The following is a 20778-nucleotide window of genomic DNA, read 5'->3' as shown; positions in this document are numbered from 1 at the left end:
CGCGGGGTGAAAACCCAATTCAATAAGCCCCTGAGATGATGTTCAGTGTCATCATTAGTCACGAGGGAAATGCAAAATTTAAAACACTATAAAAATACCACTACAAACCCATTAGAATGGCTGAAGTGTAAAAGTCTGACAATATCAAGTATTAGTAAGAATGTGCAGCAACTAGAATATTCGTACACTGATGGTAAACATGTAAAACCATACAATTACCTTGTAAAACCCTTTAGTAGTTTCTTCATTAGCTTTACAAAGCATGTGGGTCCACTATTTCAATTCTGGGTATTTGCCCAAGAAAAACGAAACACAATAGTCACACAATCACTTTGTTCATAAGAGCTTTATTCATAATATCCACAAAGGAAATTCAAGCCAAATGTCCATCAAAAGATGAATGGAGGGCGCCTGGGTGGCTCAGTTGGTTGAGCGACTGCCTTCGGCTCAGGTCATGATCCTGGAGTCCCGGGATCGAGTCCCGCATCGGGCTCCCTGCTCAGCAGGGGGTCTGCTTCTCCCTCTGACCCTCTGCCCTCTCCTGCTCTCTGTCTCTCATTCTCTCTCTCTCTCAAATAAATAAAATCTTTAAAAAAAAAAGATGAATGGAGAAACAATCTGGGGTGCACAATCACACAATGGGCTACTCTTCAGCAATAAAAGGGAACAGACTACTAACACACACAACAGGGATGAATTTCAAAAACATCATGCCGAAGCCATTAAAGAAGCCAGACATGGGGGCGCCTGGGTGGCTCAGTCGTTAAGCGTCTGCCTTTGGCTCAGGTCATGATCTCAGGGTCCTGGGATCGAGCCCTGCATCAGGCTCCCCGCTCCGCGGGAAGCCTGCTTCTCCCTCTCCCACTCCCCCTGCTTGTGTTCCCTCTCTCGCTGTCTCTCTGTCAAATAAATAAAATCTTAAAAAAAAAAAAAAAAAAGAAGAAGCCAGACATGATAGAGTACATGGTATATGATTCTGTCTCTTTTTTTTTTAAAGATTTTATTTACTTATTAGAGAGAGGGAGAGCACTAGAGAGAGCAAGCACAAGTGGGGGACAGAGGGAGAGAGAAGCAGACTCCCCACTGAGCAAGGAGCCCGACGCGGGGCTCAATCCCAGGACCCTGGGATCATGACCTGAACTGAAGGCAGATGCTTAACTCACTGAGCCACCCAGGTGCCCTATGATTCTGTTTCTATAAGTACTTCCAAAATACATAAACTAATGTGTTGTAACAGAAATCGGACTATCCCTGCTGGATATCAAGGCATTAGTATTTTAAACAATGTGGTAATTATTTAGGGATTAAACAGATTATAAAGCCGATTAGGGAATCCCAAAATAAACTAATGAACTTGAAATGCAATAGAAGTGGCATTATAAAGCCCTTGGCAAATGATGAATTATTTGATAAATAGTACTCACAGACTGACTATCCATCTGTGGGGGAAAAAAATGAAATTATATCCCTACCTTATACCACACACTGAGATAAATTCCAAATGGATAAAAAAGTTCATTGCAAAAAGCAAAAGTTTAAAATTTTTGGAATATATATGTGACCTTTATTGTGACCTCTGATTAAAAAAAATAAGTTCAGGGACGCCTGGGTGGCTCAGTCATTAAGCGTCTGCCTTCTGCTCAGGTCATGATCCCGGGGTCCTGGGATCGAGCCCCGCATCGGGCTCCCTGCTCCGCGGGAAGCCTGCTTCTCCCTCTCCCACTCCCCCTGCTTGTGTTCCCTCTCTCGCTGTCTCTCTCTTTCTCTGTCAAATAAATAAATGAAATATTAAAAAAAAAAATAAGTTCTTAAATACGGTACAAAAGGCACAGCCATAAATGATAAATGTGATTACATTACAATCATGTAATACAAAGGATCTGATAAATTCAAGAGTCAAACACAGATTGGAGGGACATACTTGCCATCCACCTAACTGACAAAAAATTAGAATCTTGAATGTATAAAGAAGACAATTCAACATAAAAACAGGCAAAAAACAAAAACAGGCACTCCACATAAGAAAACAGAATGGCCAATAAACACATAAAAAGATGACCGATTGTGTTAGTAATCAGGGAAACAAAAATTAAAGCCATAAAGAGATGGGCAAAATTGTTCTAAGTGATGGTAAGGATGCCTATCAACAAGGACCTTCAGGCTGCTTTTCTGAAAGTAAGCTGACACCACAAATTTGGAGACCAGTTTGGGCATATGTAATGTGGCAGACACTGTTGGTTCCAAACCCAAAGAGATTTTCCTCACTCTTCTTCCCTCTTGGCAAAGCATGCCTCCTATCACATTGATCCAAAATATCAAATACTCAGTTCACAAGCCTCCCTTCCAGAGAAAGAAGAAAGGGGAATTGTGGGCAGAGGTACTTTGATTTTACCTGTCACATGTTATTTCTGTAAAACCTAGAAGAGGGGCACCTGGGTGGCTCAGTCTGTTGAGCGTCTGACCCTTGATCTCAGCTCAGGTCTTGACCTCAGGATCTCAGGTCGTGAGTTTGAACTCACGGGGACTCAAACTCAAACTCAAAAAAAAAAAAGCCTAGAAAAAAATCTAAAGCAAATTACACCTGTTACCTCTGCACGATGAGTAAATAGGCATCTGTAATATTATTCCCTAGACATTTCAGTGTGTTCAAAATTTTCATAATTTAAATCTTTAGCCTAAAAATATTGAGAGGAGATACTGACATGAGAATAAGGAATACAGAAGAAGGAAAAAGACATTGCAAATACAAAGGGGGCAGCTCTCGGTGGTAAATCGATGTGTTCCTATCCGGGGGTTCACAAGTCCCCTTGAAAAAATTGTATCTAGAAGTGCTAAAACATGAAGGAAGTTCCCCAAAATGTGATCCACTGTCTTTGATCTTTGTAATTCTATTTATTTATTTAGTAATTTTAAATCTCACAGTTTCTGTTTTTAGTCTTTCTTTGCTCTTGAAGAATCCCCAAGGAGATTTAATTACTAACTTTGACACTGCTCTAAGTAAGTTAATTCATCAACAAACTCTTACTCCCGGGAACTGAGATAACGAGGAAAGCAATTTTATTATGAATTTCACAATACTTAAGCTATGAGGTGCCAAACACAGCAATGCTTTATAATATTTGCTGGATAGTCATAATAAAAGTAACATTTGAATGGTATCAAAGCAAATATGGATCGAGGCCAAGTAAAAATATGCCTTGGGGGAATTTCTCATGTCCCTTCAAATCAGACTTTACTGCTTCTTAACATCCAAGGACCAAAGACGTAGATAACTTTCTACCATGTGCATGCATCATGTTTGATACATTCTATTAGGAAATAGAAAACTGAGCTTAGTGATTTTCCTAAATGTCATATTATAAAAGACATTTGAATTATACCTATAAAATTGCATACACTGAGTGTCCTGGGATCGAGCCCCACATCGGGCTCCCTGCTCATCCGGGAGCCTGCTTCTCCCTCTCCTGCTCCCCCCCTTGTGCTCTCTCTCTCACTCTCTGTCAAATAAATAAATAAAATCTTTAAAAAAAAAACTGTGTATGCTGAACCCATCCATTTAAGCAGCTCTGTATCTCCCTTTTGTGACTCTCCTTTTCTTTTTTTTTTTTTGTAATTGTGGCATTCATCACTATTTAGAATTCCACTTTGGGGGTCAAGTGAGTTTGTATTCTTCTCTATATTTTTGTATTTTTCTCAATGTCCTCCAATAGGCTTGTTTTATTTTTGTAATTAGAAAAAAATAAGAGTCACTGCAAGGAAAAAGAAAGGTACTCTCTTGCTCCATTTATTCTTCAAATTTCTGACCTCAACTTTCACCTTTTTTTGCCTTCAAAACAAGATTCTCATCATCCCCTCCCTCCACAGTAGATACTTTTCCTGGTGATATTTTGTTGAAAAAGACGATCCCCACTCAGATCAACTACAAAAATCCACAAATGTAATTATTCTTCCCCTAGCAAACCCTGAATCCTTGAAACACCCGTGTGTGCACGCACATACAAACACACACACGCGCGCGCACGAAAATCAATTCTTGATTTTATCTCATTCAGTTTCCTCTTTTGTTCTGTCTTGGGGCACCTGGCTGGCTCAGTCAGGGGAGCGTGCAACTCTTGGTCTCAGGGTTGTGGGTTTGAGCCCCACCTTGGGCGTGGAGCTTACTTAAAAACAAAAAACAAAAAACTTTGTCTTGGTAATTTTCTGAACTGATCTATTTCTAAGGGGTTCCTTAATGGCAAGAAAAAAATACCTGACCACTTCTCAATTCACTTATTGCAAAAACTCTTACCTGACCCCTATCTCAGTGACTCACTGCATTAACCAACAATATCCATTCTCTCTACATAATTAATAGGCTACTGTCTAGTACACCCAACTTGGTTGTTTATTTATTTATTTGTAAATATGCTTATACTTGTTGTTTTCATTATATAATTTAATTAAATTGTACATAAATTGGATAAGTGGAAAAAGAAAAACCTGTTTTGTTTTGTTTTTTTAAACCATGAAAACCAAGTTGAATGGCTTGGTAAAAATGACCATAGGTGATTTATTTATTTATTTTTAATGTTACAGACTCGAAACCAAAAAGAAACTCGTTGGTCATCTCTAGACATTGATAGGGCATTAACCAACTTGTTATTCTGTAAACTGATAAATAAGGGAAAAGAATCAAGCATCTCTCCTGCCTTTCTTTTGTGGACGCTATTTCAGGGTTAAGAGAGAAAGGCTTCTGTTTAGATGAATCAGAGTAAATGAATTCAGGAGTCTTAGAATTATAAAACATCCACTGTATAGCCCCTATGGACATAATCGATCTTGGCAACAATGATCAAATGGTGCTAAACTGATGAAATGATAAGTTGTCAAAGAACTTTATAATAGATGAATCAGGCAGATAATACCCAATTCTGTTAACCCCCTAAATGTGGGGTGCTGCAACATTATGTGCCTCCTGCTGTGACTGATGCCCAAGGAATTCCACAGTTCCCTCTGTAATGCATTCCTGCCCATCCTCAAATCCAATCCATCTCCCTAGTCTCTTCCAAATTAATAGGCATTTGAAAATGGAGAAGGAAAAATGGTTAGGAGTTAAAGGATGCTTAAGAGGGGCACCTGGCTGGCTCAGTCAGTGGAGCATGCGACTCTTGACCTTGCGGTCCTATGTTCAAGCCCCATGTTGCGTGCAGAGATTACATAAAAATAAGATCTTAAAAAAAAAAAAAAGGATGCTTAAGGTATCCTTTAAGATATTACTTAAAGGATAAAGTAGCCGAATGCAACATGTGGATTTTTATTTGAACAAATCCATTATAAAACTACATTTTTAAGAAACTCAGGGAAAAATAAACAGGGTGGATACAGGGTAATATTCAAGAATTAGTCTCAGTTTTGTCAGGTGTGACAATGGTATGTCAACTATTTTTTTAATGTTATTTTTTGTGAGAGATACAGACTGAAGTACTTACAGAGAAAAGGATGTGAAGTCTGAAATTTGCTTTAAAGTACTTTAGGGGAGGGGCCCCCGGGTGGCTCCGTCTGTTGCGTCACTCTTGATCTCAGCTCAGGTCATGCTCTCAGGGTCCTGGAATCTGGCCCCAGCTTGAGCGCACAGTCTAAAGATTCTCTCTTCCTCGCCCTCTGCCCCTCCCCCTCCCAGCTCGCTCGCTCTCTCTCACGCTCTCTTTCTCTCAAATATATAAATACATCTTTAAAAATAAAATGGTTTAAATAAATAAATAAAGCACTTGAGAGGGAAAAAAGTGAGGAGATGGATGAAATAAGGTCAGAATGTTAATTATTGACAAAGGGTATTAGGTAAAGGGGGCTAACTATTTTGTCTAGCTTTGCATTTCTTTTAATATTTCCCTAACAGAAAGATCCAGTCCTACTGGCCTTCTTGCTGCTTCTCATTGCCTCTGTCTTTGTTCTTCCTTTTGCCCAGAAGTCTCTCCCCCAGATGTTTCTAAGTTTGCTCTCCCTCTTTATTCAGGTCTTTGCTAAAATGTCAGCTTTCAGTGAAGCCTTCCTTATTTTATTATTGCACTTAACACCCTCACACTCCTGCCCAGCACTCTGTAGCACCTTCCACCGTCTGCCACACTGTGTGTCTTCCTGTTTTATTCACTGTCTGTACCCCAATCCCACTAGAATAAAAGACCCATGTGAGCAAGAATGTAGTCTGTTTCGTTCACTGTTATATCCCCAGGATCTAGAAGAGTCTGTGGGACATAATAGGAGCTTGAGAAACACTTACTGAGTAAATGTGTTACAAAAAAATACTTACAATTTGGAAATAAGGCCAGAAGGTGGGCAGGATGTCCTCAATATCTTACAAGGGGCATTGACAGGTTGCCCCTAGAAATATTTAATCATGTAGCAGAATGTGTCTTTGTCTTTCCTATTAACTATCAAAGTTTATGAAGTTAGATGCTAACAACATACATTTTGTTGGTTAAAGATGCAAATAATTTCTGTCTGATAGAAAAGCTACACCCCAAATGTTATGGCTTTTAATTAACCTGTAGAACATTAACCACCTTTATATCTGACCTATCAACCTAATTCTACTCTATTTTAAATACATATAAATACTTAGTGCCCCCAAGGTGTTCTTTGAACTGACTTTATCATTTCACTGATTCCTTCATAAACGAGCAAATAAATCTTTGGCATGCATTGATTTTGTATGTTAGTGAAAGTCATGCTCTTAACTTTTTGAAACTTCTATTCTGACAAATGAACACAAATTGTGATGAACTGTGCAAAATGTTGGCCATTATTCTTGACTTTTTGCTATCTGAGGTTTTGAGTCTGCCTTATAGAGAGAGCAACATAACACACACCCCGATCCTTGGGCATCAAGACTATTCTTCGACCAGTAGAGACCACCTGGTCACCAATACTCTGTGCCATCAGATTTCTCCAAGCCGAGCTGCCCTAGGCCCTCAGACTGCTTGATCCAGCTTCTCCTCTGCTGCCCCTACCTTAGGACCTATTCACTCGTTAGTCACCTTTGAACTTAAGTTCCCAGGACTGAAAATGGATGGGATGATGGTGACTATCCCCAGACGGGATAAAAAATACTTTACAGGGACTCCTGGGTGGCTCAATCAGTTAAGCATGTGACTCTTGATGTCAGTTCAGGTCTTGATCTCAGGTCATGAGTTCAGGCCCCAGGGTAGAGCCTACTTAAAAAAAAAAAATACACTTACCAACTTCGGCTGACAAGCAACGTGATTCTGGCAGAATCATAAACAGATATCATCTCTTGGAACAGCTCCAACAAACTGGTAGCATCTACGTGGCATGCTGTGTAGACAGCTTTGAGGCTGGGCCAGGCTCACCCAGTGAGATGTGATCAATGAGCAATGACTTCCACAGGCACAGGATTAAGAGTGCAGAGTGTGCCCTACATCTTTCCTGACCCAGTTCTGGGAGGTGATGTTTCAAGAGAGATAAGCCACAAAGAAAATGTCCTGGCGACCAGGCAGGACTCCCATTCTGGTGCTTTACCTGCAGAGGTCCAAAATAGATTCTGGAGTAGAGAGACAAAGCTCTGGGCTCTAGGACCTTGCTTCCCTAAAAGGAGGAGCCCAAGGACCTCACACTGCAGCCTCATGACTCACCTTTTGAGACAGAAAAAGAAACAGATGCCTCCATCTGGAGACTATACAAATGCTCCTATCTTTGGAATGGGTTGCCTCAGGCCCTGGGACAAGCTGAGAACACACTCTTTTGGAAGTCGTATGATGTGATGGCTGTAAGCTGTGCAGTCACTCGGTTCAAAAACCACCTCTACCACTTACCAGCCCTGGTCCTGAGGCGGGGGGGGGGGGGGGGGGGGCGGGAATCACTGCATGCCTCAGTTTTTCCATCAGTCGAATGGGTCTGACGATCCCCAAATGGAAAGAGATGAGTTTCTGCCATGTACTAACTACAAAGCCGACTTTGTAGGCATCTGACCAAAGTAGTCACACGGGGCCCTGGGCTCAGGTCCCAGTCTTGGAGTTTAATGCTCTGCAGTTGCCGTCTGGAAATTCTTAATAATTTTATCTTTGCTTTGCGTCTTGTGATACAAGGCCAGTGGACACTGGAGCCTGCACTGGGGGCTTGAAGCCTTGGCTCACACCTCCCTGGGGTAGGTTCTCAGGCTGCTACACTCCACCCCCAGCAGGAGCGTGAGTGCAGGTGGGTAGGATCAGATGCACCTCCCCAGGTGCGAAGTTTTGCAGTGCAGCCCCAGGCAACTGTGAGGGTCAGCTTTGTCCCTGCAAGAATCCCAGTGCCCAAGGGAACTCAACATTAAATAGCAAGTAAAAACCATCCAGCTGGTGACAAGACCTCAGAGGAAAGGAAAAGCTTTCTCCTGCTTTTTGAACAATGAGTCCCACATTTTCATTTTGCACTGGGCCCCAAAATTACCCAGCTTGCTCTGACCAACTGTAGGATAAGCCAAATTATTTAACCTCTCTCGGGCTTCATTTCCTCCACCACAGGATGTGTCCTGAGACTTTTCTGACAGGATTCTGATAAAAGAACCAACTATATAAAGTCCCGAGTACATTGCAGACAACCCATAAACATTGATTCCCAACCTTTTTCTCTTCAGAATTTCTAGATGGACTTTTGGCAACCGCTTTCCAAGGGCTTTCTCTCCAAAGAGGAAAAGGGGAAGCCGAGAAGTCATGAGTATTCATTGTAATAAAGAACAAATGTTTTCTCCAGGTGGAACACCATCACTTCCCTCAGCTCTTAATAATGACAGCAGAACAAGAAGCATGGGCGTGACATTAGCAGTGGGCACTCCTGACCTTTCTAGGAATTTCTGAAGCAAAACACAGAAGTAGCGTCTCTCCTTTTCCTTCTCGTATCTCTGCTTTCCCCCACTCAGCCATCTGAGGTGCTCCCAGGGCTCTCAAGTAGCCTCTCCTTCCAGAAGATTCTACCTCAAACCCCATTTACTTGCATGTGTATTCCACCCTTCCTTCTAAAGATAACTCAGCTCTGTGGTCTGATTTCCCCATTTGCAATCACAGCTGCACCCAGGTCCCACACCTGGGAAACCAGTTTCGCTTTCCCTCTTTCACCCTCCGTATTCAGTCAGGTGCATCTAAGACTCTGGCCACTGCTCTGCCTTAGAGTCCCAGCATGAAAGATGGGGTTAAAGCCTGATAATCATAGTACTAAGCATTGAGGACACTCAGATGAACGTGAGGCCATCAACTTGACTCTGCTCTAATGAGGTTCAGGGTCTCACTGGGAATACAGATGTTGAGCAGGTGGTCATTCCATCACCCAGAGGGAAAACATGCTACAATTCTGTCCTATGCAAATACGGTCATGCTCATACTCTCTCGCACACTGAGAAGTTTCAGGTTGTGGGTGGGCCAAGATGAGGTCCACACCCTCTCACCAGTGGGGTCCTGCCAAGGTCCCATACCCTTTAAAGAGTTTTGATCTAACCATTGGTCCATCTTCCCTCAGAAGTAGCATCTTATCTGTCTCCCAGATTCATTCAGCAGGTTAACACACACTGTTCAGAACGCCCTTTCCTGAAATTCTCTCATCAAAGGAAGACCTCATATGCTACTTTTCTCATGGAGTCCTTCCTGACTCTGCTCCATCAGAGGGGTGGTGCTCGTTTCTGAATCTCTGTGGCATGGTGCAGGAACTTCACTCACAGCAATTCACATATTTTCTTATTTGATAGGTACCTGAGTACCCCTTACACCCTCCTACAGAATCTAGCAAAGGGCTTAGAGAACAGAAACCACTCCGCCCTCCGTGGGGCCCCTCTCGCCCATTGGACACAGCTGTGTGCTGTTACAGATCACGCTGCCCTGCAGCGCTGTCTCCAGCACCGTCCTCCCAGACCTCCCCGTAGGACCCTGGACAGCAGGACTGGTGTTTTCGTCCTCTCTGAAGCAACCCCTCCCCCAGCCCCCAGTAACCCTAGCGCCAGGCACACAACAAGTCTTTACTATGTGTTTGTAGGAATTTGCTATCTTGTACATTTTGAACTCATGAATTTTACTGAGTAGAAGTGAATAAAATGCTAAAGTCATTGAAATGGGAGGCCTGGGGAAGTAAAAATGAAGAACTGGCCCCTAAGAAATCTTGCTAGAAATTTTGAAGAGGAAGGAGAAGCAAAAGCAAATTGAGAAATGAAGAAAAAGGAATCAGAAACAAGTCCCAGTGCAGATGATCTAGCTGTCTGTGATCAACAGCAAGCAGAGCAAAACGGATGAAGAATGTTCTCTATTAAGTCTCTCACTGTGTATGTTTATGTTTCCACCAACATGATGTGGACTTGACTGAGTTCAACGTAGCAAGCATCTACTAAGGGACTATAATGTGATGAGCAATGTGCTGGATGACAGAGGGTGCAGGGGTGAATAAAACAGTCTCACCCTTTGGGAACCCCAGCTTGTATGGTGCAGGTGAAGACAGCTGTCAAAGGAATGCCCGCTCCTATCCCTAAACAGCCAGCAGCTAACACTGATGGCCAAAATTTATGGAGAGGGCTGGTTTGCCCCAAGGCGAGAAGCTTCCTGGAACTGAAATATACCTCTGGGTGCCTTTCTAGAGCCCATCTGACTCTGGGTGTGGTGGCTCTCCACTCCCTCCTGCAGACTCTGCTCCACCTGCCCACATTCCCTGGTTCCTGACTACTGCCCAGACAGGTGACTCTCCCACAGTATCCATAGCACTAACCATCTGCTAACACTCTGGTGAGTCTTGGCCACATGTCTCTCAGGTCCCACGAGCCCAGGGCCATCTCAGGACAGAATGCAGCTCCTGGATGTGATCTTGAGACAGCAGAACCAGGTGTCATCTGTTTGGGGATGCTCTGCATTTAATGGTCCTGGCTGAACGTCAGAAAGTCCCAGCTTGATAAGCAGGGACAAGTTTCAATGCCTGCCTACCCATACTCAAAGACTGGCAAAAAGTAACTTCTATGGGAGTAAGAGATTTTGGAAAAGGAGAACGAAGGAAAAGGAACATATGAAGAACACAAAGTCCTAAGATCTACAAAGAAATACTGAGAAGCTACAAGGTTGAATAATTGACATAACTGGATGCTTTGGCCCAATACAAAAAGCCAAAGCACGAGACCCCAGCAAGGGAGGGATGTGAGAAGAGGATCACAGGAATGATGTCAGAACTCATCAGGGAAAATATTTTTCTTTTTTTTTTAAATTTTTGTTTATTTATTTAAGAGAGAGAGAGAGCACGAGCACACGTGCACAGGGGGTGGGGGGCAGCAGGTGCAGGGAGGGGGGCAGAGGGAGAGAGAGAAACTCAAGCAGACTCCCTGCTGAGCGCGGAGTCTGACTCGAGAGGCTCATCCTAGGCCCTTGAGATCATGACCTGAGAGGAAATCAACAGTGGGAGGCTTAACCAACTGAGCCACCCAGGTGCCCCATGGAAAAGATTTCTAATGCTAAGACGGTATGACTAAAAGAGACAACATCAGCATGCCCTGTTTTGTTGCAACAACAAAGGTGTTTGTTGCAACAACATAGAAAGAAAGAGATTATTGATCAAAGAGTCATAACCTTGAAGTTAAAGTCTCGGGAGTGGGGGGTCAACAGAAATTACAAGGGTTCCAAGGACAATGAACAGAGAGGAAGAAAATACCATATATAGGATCTACAATATATAAAGAACGCCCCTAAAAAGAAATAAATAAGCAACTCAGTGGAAATTAGCAAGGATCTGAACAGAAAATTCGCAGATAAAAATATAAATGACCAGTAAATATTTACAGCATGCTAAGACCCTCTGATAATCAGAAAACAATTAGGTGCTATTTTTCTCATAAGTAAAAAAAAAAAAAAGTTGGGGCGCCTGGGTGGCTCAGATGGTTAAGCGTCTGCCTTCGGCTCAGGTCATGATCCCAGGGTCCTGGGATCGAGCCCCACGTCGGGCTCCTGGCTCAGCAAGGAGCCTGCTTCTCCCTCTCCCTCTGCCTCTCCCCCTGCTCATGCTTTCTCTTCTCTCTCTCTGTATCTCTGTGTCTCAAATGAATAAATAAAATCCTTAAAAAAAAAAAAAGTTGATACTGTTGAGCAATGGAAAGCACGTCCTGTGATAGATGGTAATGGGAGCCTAAAATGGTACTATTATTTTGGAGGGCATTTAGAAATTCTTATCAAAATTTAAAATATGCACGATCCTCCCTTTGATCCAGCAATTCCACCACCAGACAACTATCCTACAAAAACACTCCTGTAAGTGCACAAAAATATATGTACAAGGACATTCATTGAAGCATGTGACTCCCAACCGGGATGAAAGTTTCGTGAGAGTGGGAAGTTTGTCATCCACTCCTGTGTTATCAGTAGTAGATCGCTGCCGAGAACATAGTAGACGCTCAGCAAGTGTCTGTTGAATGAATGAACAGGACTGAAAATCTAATTTTCTGTCCAAATAGTTACCTCTACCCTGTGGGATACCATGAGCTGTTAAAAAGAATCTGGTAAATCTACGTGTACTAACACTGAAAGATCTCCAAGGCCGGGTGTTTAATAAAAAAAAAAATTAGAAATGACATATTCTATCATCAGAGGACTGATTTGCTGGATTGTGATTTAAATAAATTTAATACTAGGTATCCATTTTGATGTTGGCCTTGATCTAAATTTTATTAAATTTATTATTGTCGTAAGATGTCTGGGATACTGAAATTCCAAAAACAGTAGCATTATGAGCACTCAGTACACATCAAGATTATTCCTCCTGCTCCTCAGAATTCCCACATGTGGTGGGTACCATCATTCCATTTTTTTTTTTAAGATTTCATTTATTCATTTGACAGAGAGAGACATAGCGAGAGAGGGAACACAAGCAGGGGGAGTGGGAGAGGGAGAAGCAGGCTTCCCGCTGAGCAGGGAACCCGATGCGGTGCTCGATCCCAGGACCCTGGGACCATGACCTGAGCCGAAGGCAGACGCTTAACCAACTGAGCCACCCAGGCGCCCCCAATCATTCCATTTTACAGCTAAGAGCACTGCAGCACAGAGAAAGTTAGTAATTTGCCCAAAATTACACTGTGACAGAGCCAAAATTTAAACCCAGGCAGCGCGGCTCCTGTGTTTATGCTTTTAAACCACCCAAGGATAAAGTGACCATATGTTCTAGTAAAAGTCTATTGACTCCATATAATTATTAAGAGCGTCCCCTTCTTTTCAAAAAGTCCCACGCATGGTCAGTATATTTTATGGACACTTTACTTATAGAACACATATAAGCAGCATAGGCACAGTGTAGTGGCTGAGTTCAGTTTCTGGAGCCAAAATATGGGGAATTTACTCACACTCTCTCCTTCAGTTTGTTCATATGTAAAGTGGGGATGGTGGTAGTAAGTGACTCATATAGTTGTTGAAGGACTCAATGATTTGATATTTCTTAAGTGCTTGGCACGTAGGACCATATTAATTACCAACATATATATATATGTATAGTGTGTGTGTGTGTGCACACGCATGCATATTGTGAGATATCTGGAAGGATGTTGAAAAAATATTAACAACAGATATCCTCTTTTGTTATTTTTGAACATTACACATATACATATATATGTATGTGTATGTGTATATGTTGGAGTTCTATACCTATATCTATATATATTTGTGTGTGAGTGTGTGTGTTTAATACTGAGCAACTGCCCTGACAAATATTAGAAAGTCACGTGACTCCTGTGATGCATCTTGCTTGCTATTCAGCGGTGATGATCTAACCAATAGTGTGAATTTACCAAAGATGATTGAGCAACAACAAAAACTTTAAAACTGTTACGCTAAAATGAAAATTAAAAGACCGCTATTACAAGATGTCCATCGACAGATGAATGGATAAAGAAGATGTGGTATATATATATATATATACACAATGGGATATTATGCAGCCGTCAAAAGGAATGAAATCTTGCCATTTGCAATGATGTGGATGGAACTGGAGAGTGTTATGCTGAGCGAAATAAGTCAATCAGAGAAAGACCTGTATCATATGACCTCACTGATATGAGGAATTCTTAATCTCAGGAAACAAACTGAGAGTTGCTGGAGTGGTGGGGGTGGGAAGGATGGGGTGGCTGGGTGATGGACATTGGGGAGGGTATGTGCTATGGTGAGCGCTGTGAATTGTGCAAGACTGTTGAATCACAGATCTGTACCTCTGAAACAAATAATGCAACATATGTTAAGAAAAAAGAAAAAGAAGAAGATAGCAGGAGGGGAAGAATGAAGTGGGGGAAATCGGAGGGGGGAGATGAACCATGAGAGACGATGGACTCTGAAAAACTGAGGGTTCTAGAGGGGAGGGGGGTGGGGGGATGGGTTAGCCTGGTGATGGGTATTAAAGAGGGCACGTATTGCATGGAGCACTGGGTGTTGTACACAAACCATGAATCATGGAACAGTACATCAAAAACTAATGATGAAATGTATGGGGATTAACATAACATAATAAAAAAGTATATATTAAAAAAAAAAGACCGCTATATCATTACTGTGTCAGATCGGATACGCTTGATTTTATTGATACTTGAAGTGTAACCTGAAGGAACGCGTCAACTGCTGGTTTCTCCATTAACTATTTAATTACTTGGAAACAAAGCACTTAAGGGATCCTGGCAATCTTTGGCCTTGAAAAATGTGCAAGCGAGACCACCGGTATCTGCGTTAGGATCGTGGGCTGAGAGAGCGCTGGGAGGCGGGAGGGGTGGGCGTTGGGATGAGGATTTTACCACTCAGCTCCGCGAGTTTCTGAGGATGATTCTGCAAACGGAATTAATCGCAAAATCTCAAATTTACAGCAGAAACCGTGGCTCCCAGTGCTCGCCTTGGGCAGCCTGAGGGAATAGCTTTTTACTTCTGGCTGGTTCCCCTCCATGAACAAATTCAAAAATGAGTTTTCTGGGTGAAACCAAACCCTGGGAATGGAAGTCAAGAAAGCGAGCGGTTCCCTTTGGGGGAGATTAGGAACTAGCTGGCAGGAGGCACAAGGAACGGGCCGGAAAGTTTCCACAGACTGATGTGGGTGGTCTTTTCAGGGTCTGTACAGATCCATCGAGCTGACGCCCCTTACAGTGTAAATTTTATCTCAGTTTTAAAGGTTGTTATTGTTTTGGGGCGTCTGGGTGGCTCAGTCGTTAAGCGTCTGCCTTTGGCTCAGGTCAGGATCCCAGGGTCCTGGGATTGAGCCCAGCATCGAGCCATTGAGCCCCGCATCGGCCTCCCTGCTCAGCGGGGAGTAGTCTTCTCCCTCTCCCACTCCCCCTGCTTGTGTTCCCTCTCTCGCTGTGTCTCTCTCTGTCAAATAAGTAAATAAAATCTTTAAAAAAAAAAAAAAGTTATTGTTTTGGTTTTGTTTTTGGTTATCGTTTTGAGTTCTCCGGTCCCCTGTTATCTCTGGGCGGGCAGGAAGTACTGTTTTATATTCATGAAAAAAACCTCACTTTAGTGGTCTGGCCCTTCTGATGCTCCCCCAACCCCTTGCAGGCTCCGCAAGCCACTTAACCTGGTGTCAGCTGTAACTGCCCGGGCACTTTGGGGCCAGCGAACAGAAATCCCATGCAAAGTAGAAAACGCCAGCGATCCCCACCCGCCCCCCCCCCCCCCCCCCACACACACACCTACCAGTTACCTTCGCGCAGGCAGCCGGGCAGCGAGCTCCGAGCGGGGCTGCAGCGCGGGACCCGCCCGGCTCCGAGCACCTTGCGCAGAAGGCGGGCATCTCCGCGGGGGCTTCGGCCGCTGAGCCCGCTGGGCCAGCGAGCCCGCACTCCCCGTCCGCACCCTCGGTGCCAAGGCCAAGCGCTCTGGCGAGTGGCACGAAATCGCAAGGCCAGCACTCCCTACTCAGCCCTGGCCAGCGGGCTCTCTGCTGACCCGGAATAGAAGAGGCTTTGTTTCGCGCGCGGTGCCCAGCCGTGTCCAGCTGCGCGCCACGGACGCCGACTCACCCCAGCTCAGGTCGCACGATTTGAGTGTAGGTGTAGCACCGTCCCAGGAGGATCTCGTACAAATGGGCAGTGGTGCCCTCCCCCTTCCACTGCTTGGGCGGAGGGCGCCACATCAGGATCCCGACCGGCACAGCGATGATCACCGCGATCAGGAGACCAAAAAAGACGCAGAGACAGATCAGGGTTTTCTTGGAAATGTTGCAGCAGGGTTCTTCCTCGGACACGGAACTGAATCTGTGGTTGGCCATTGGGGTCCCCTGAGGGGTCTGCAGGGCGAAGTTGGAGGAAAGACCCGCCAGAGGCCGGTCAGCAAGAGAGGAGAGAGCTAGGCCGGTTCTGAAACTGCACCTCCCTTTTATCGACTTCCTTTCCCACCCACCCCCTCCTCCAAAGTTCCTGGCCAGCCAGACCAATAAAGACTTAAAGAACTTGGAAGACCTCTATTACTACAGCCGCTCACTCCAGCCTCCTGAGCAGACAAAGACCAGACTTTGCCTTTCCAGGGAAAAGCGCCGGCCTTAAGCTTTCTCTGCAGGTGTCCGAAAAACAGACACTATCACTTTATACTTCTCCTCCCGCTCCCTTTATCCGTCTTGCCCTTTACACTTTAGCGGAACCTGATCCTGGAAAGTGTGGAGGCTGACTGCCTGCCTCTGCACCTGCCTACAAGCAAGGTCAACTGCGCGGGAGATCTTTACCTCTACTTCTTAGCCTCAACAAATGCCTGCTCCACCCCCTTCAAAAGCTGCACTCAAGCCTCACCCTTTACTCCTTAACTCCCGTGACATCAGTAGTTAAGCCTGGGTTCAAATCCAGCTCCACTACCCACTACTGGAGTGGTATGGGGCAAGTTACTTGACCTCTCTGTGCTTCTGATGTAAAGCAGGGATCATAGCAGTACCTACTTCATGGGGTATGATGAGGTTTAAGACAGGTCATATTTGCAATGTGTTTAGCACAATGCCTGGCACATGCTAAGTGCTCAACAAATGTTAGCTATTACTACCTGCTCTGTGAGGCTAGGGATGTAATTCTAGAATCCATGGGGATGTGCTTGGAAAAGTGTCTGGCATGCAGCAAGTACTCTAAGGTGTTCAATAAATAATCGAGTGGCTAGTCTCAGACAACTCCTGCCCCCTCTCAAAGTTCCTTAACACTAGGACGATCTGTGACATTCAGCAGAGACCTAAGGATAGTGAAAAATCAAGCCACAGGACTTCCTGGGGCAAAAGTTTTCCAGATGGAAGGAATAACAGAAATCATGGCTGAGGCAAAACAAACAAACAAACAAACAAACAAACAAACAAAACACCTCTGAGGAGAAAGAAAGAAAGGCCCTTGGCCTGTTCCGGGAGCAGCAAGGACGCCATTGGAGCTGGAATGCAGGGTTAAGGGAGGCAGAACAGGAAGGTTCATAGGGTAGCAGAGGGCCAGATCACTAATAGCCCCGTGAGACAGGATAAGGACTTTTTGGACAGGGAATTTTATTTTTAACCTATTCAAGGTCACTGGGTGACTTGATCAGGCATGACATTTGAAAGGCTCAATCTGGCTTCTGTGTTGAGAATAAACTGTAGGAAAGTAAGGAGGGAAAGTCGGAGGCCAGTTATGATGACTTTGACTAGGGAAGTAGTAACAAAAGTGGCAAAGAAAACAAGCAGTTGGATTCTGGATACACTTTGAAAGTAGAAGCAACAGGATTTACTGATGAGTTGGATGGGGTTTGTAAGAAAGAGGAGTCAAACAGGACTCCAAGAATTTTGGTCTGAGTAACTGACCAAAGGAAGGGCAGCATTGCCAATTATAGTGATGGGAAAACGCGGGCTGAAGGAGATTTGGTTGGGGGGAAAAGGCACCGAACAAAAATTTACTTTTGGAGGTAAGGTTAAGATGCCTATTAGACCCCCAGGAGGAGACATCAAGTAGCTACTTGGGTATAAGTATCTGGAATTCAAGGGGTCAGTGCTGGAAACATAAATATGGGAGGCTCTATCATGCAGATAGTTTTTAAAGCCAAGTGGATCAATAAGATCACATAGAGAGCGTGTGCAGGAACAGCAGTTTCAGAGATTCACCCAGGGGGGGGGGGTGTGTGCCTGTAGCAGAGGTCAGCAAGATGAGAAGAGTCTCAGCAGAGGGAGCTGGCAAGACTGACCCCTGAGACAAGAGGCTGAGACCAGACAGGGAGTTACTGGTGCTCTTGACAAGAACAGTTTCAGAGGAACGTGGAGGACAAAGCCCGATAAGTGCAGGTTCACGAGAGTGTGCGTGAAGAGAATGTGGTATCAGTAAGCGAGATGACTCGTTTTGAAGAGTTTTCTGTCAAAAGAGTAGCGAAATGAGGACGCAGCAAGAGGACACCGTGTAGTCTCTCCTTTCTCCGAGGATGAGTGGATAGCCCAAGAGACGGGCAACAGCTGATAATGCAGAAGAGGGGGAAATTGCTGGAAAAAGCTTAAAATTTGCAAGAAGCTCACGTGTAGGTGAGTGGAACTGAGGAGGCACAGGGGCGTGTGTGTGGAAGCTCTGCTACCTCACAGAAGGAAGACGGAGACCCTGGCTTTTGGGGTTAGGTTATTGGGTTGGCTGACAGTGACGTGGGGGCATCCTCTTTTGACTGCTTCTCAGTGGAATGAGGTCATCCATCTACTGAGAGTGGGTGAGGGCTGGTAGAATTGCAGGAGACCAGCAGAGTAGACAGAGTAGGGAAACCAGAGAGGTTCTCAGGGTATCATGAAGTGGTCAGGAATTTAAAGAAAGGCCAGTCAATGAGGGGGTGCTCTTTTGTCTGGCTACTCCCTGCTGCCTAGTAGAAAGGGCAAAAGTGGGCAGAGCGTGGGATTGAGGGTGTTGGGGTTTGCTGGATTTGCCAGGGCTGACATAACAAAGCCACACAGTCTGTTGTGGCTCAACCAACAGAAATTTATTGTCTCCCCGTTCTGGAAGCTGACATCAAGATACCCATGGGGCTGATTTCCTCCGAGGCTTCTCTTCTTGGCTTGTAGATGGCTGCCTTTTCACTGTGTCTTCACACGGTCTTCCCTTTGTGTGTCCATTCCAATTTCTTTTTCTTTATGCTTTTTATTTTGTTTAGTGGGGGGAGGGGCGGAGGAAGTGGGAGAGAGAGAGAATCTTAAGCAGGCTCCATGCCCAGGGCAGAGTCCGACACAGGCCTCGATCTCACAACCCTGAGATCATGATCTGAGATGAGATCATGATCTGATCTGACCTCAGAACTGACTGAGCCACCCAGGTGCCCTTCTCCATTCCAATTTCTTCTTATAAGGACACCAGATTTATCAGGTTAGGGCTCACCCTAATGACCTCACTGTAACTTAATTACCTCTTTATTTTTTTAAAAAAGATTTTATTTATTTATTCATGAGAGACAGAGAGAGAGAGAGGCAGAGGGAGAAGCAGGCTCCCCACTGAGCAGGGAGCCCGATGCGGGACTCGATCCCAGGACCCTGGGATCATGACCTGAGCCGAAGGCAGACACTTAACCATCTGAGTCACCCAGGTGCCCCTTAATTACCTCTTTAAAGGCCCTGTCTCCAAATCCGGTCACATTCTGAGGTACTGGGGGTGAGGACCTCAACATATGAATGGGGTGGGGGGCACCATTCAGCCCGTCACACCAGGTAAGTACAATGGAGTAAGAGAAAAGGAAGGAAAGAAGCAAAGATGGGATTTTAATAATGGACCATCACACCAAAGTCCCCCACAAACTGGGGAGCTGGCAAGAGTGAGCCCTGAGAGAAGAGGCTGAGACCAGACAAGGAGTTATTGGTACTCTTTTTTTTTTTTAAAGACTTATTTATTTATTTTGAGAGAGTGAGAATGAGAGAGAGAGAGAGAGAGAGCACATGAGAGGGGGGACGGTCAGAGGGAGAAGCAGGTTCCTCGCTGAGCAGGGAGCCCAATGCAGGACTCGATCCCGGGACTCCAGGATCATGACCTGAGCCGAAGGCAGCCGCTTAACCAACTGAGCCACCCAGGCGCCCGTAGTTACTGGTACTCTTGGCAAGAACAGTTTCAGAGGAATGTGGAGGACAAAGCCCAATAAGTGCAGGTTCACGGGAGTGTGCATGAAGAGAATGTGGTATCGGTCAGCGAGATGACTTGTTTTGAAGAGTTTTCTCTTCAAAAGGAGGGCAGAGGGAGGGCAGAAGGAGTTCTGGGCAGAAGGAGGATCCAAGACACTGAAAAGGTGAGAACCCATCTCACCAGAATACTGCTAGAGGAGGGAACATCTCCACTTACAAATCACTCCGTCCAAAACTCAACTGTTGATCTTCCTCCTTCAAACTGGCTTCTTTTCTGTTTGTTCGCTTGTTTTAGTAAACTCCGTGTCCAATGTGGGGCTGGAACTCATGACCCTGAGATCAAGGGTCATGCTGTACAGATGGAGCCAGTCAGGGAACCCTTCTTTTCTCACCTTGTGCAATCTGGTAAAAAGAACCCACATCCCTGTCCCACATTGCTCAAGCTAGGAATGTCTGAGGCTTCTGTGCTCCTTCCCTCTCTCTCATCCCACACATCTGCCTAGAAGTTGGTTCCTTCTGCCTAAAAATTATGTATTAAGTATCCACTTTGGTCATCTCCACTACCACCGGCTTAGTCCAAGAGAAAGTCTACCCTCTTTCTCATCTCTAAAGAACTTCCAACCATTCTCTCCAAATCCACCCTCCCTCCTTCCTCCATCCATTTTCCCCACCACAGACAGGGTACGAGCTTCCTTTTAAACCAGTCTTTGTAAAGAAGCAACTCTTGAAACATAATTCTGATTATCTCACCTCTCCACTTGC

General features: G+C 44.6%; 1 protein-coding gene across 1 annotated transcript in view; it reads right to left on the bottom strand.

Moving 5' to 3' along the window:
- CD38 (CD38 molecule) overlaps positions 1 to 16321 on the bottom strand; it is a 43513-nt gene extending 27192 nt beyond the window's left edge. Inside the window, exon 1 of the mRNA XM_027597862.2 lies at positions 15971 to 16321. Within this exon, the coding sequence (XP_027453663.1) occupies positions 15971 to 16218 (248 nt within the window). The 5' untranslated portion in view covers positions 16219 to 16321. The remainder of the gene's footprint in view (positions 1 to 15970) is intronic.
- Positions 16322 to 20778: the final 4457 nt, after the last annotated feature.

The sequence above is a fragment of the Zalophus californianus genome, chromosome 2 (assembly GCF_009762305.2).
Source record: "Zalophus californianus isolate mZalCal1 chromosome 2, mZalCal1.pri.v2, whole genome shotgun sequence".
Classification (NCBI taxonomy): Eukaryota; Metazoa; Chordata; class Mammalia; order Carnivora; family Otariidae; genus Zalophus; species Zalophus californianus.
Note: the sequence above shows the minus strand (reverse complement) of the source record. Positions and strands in the feature narration are given on the sequence as shown.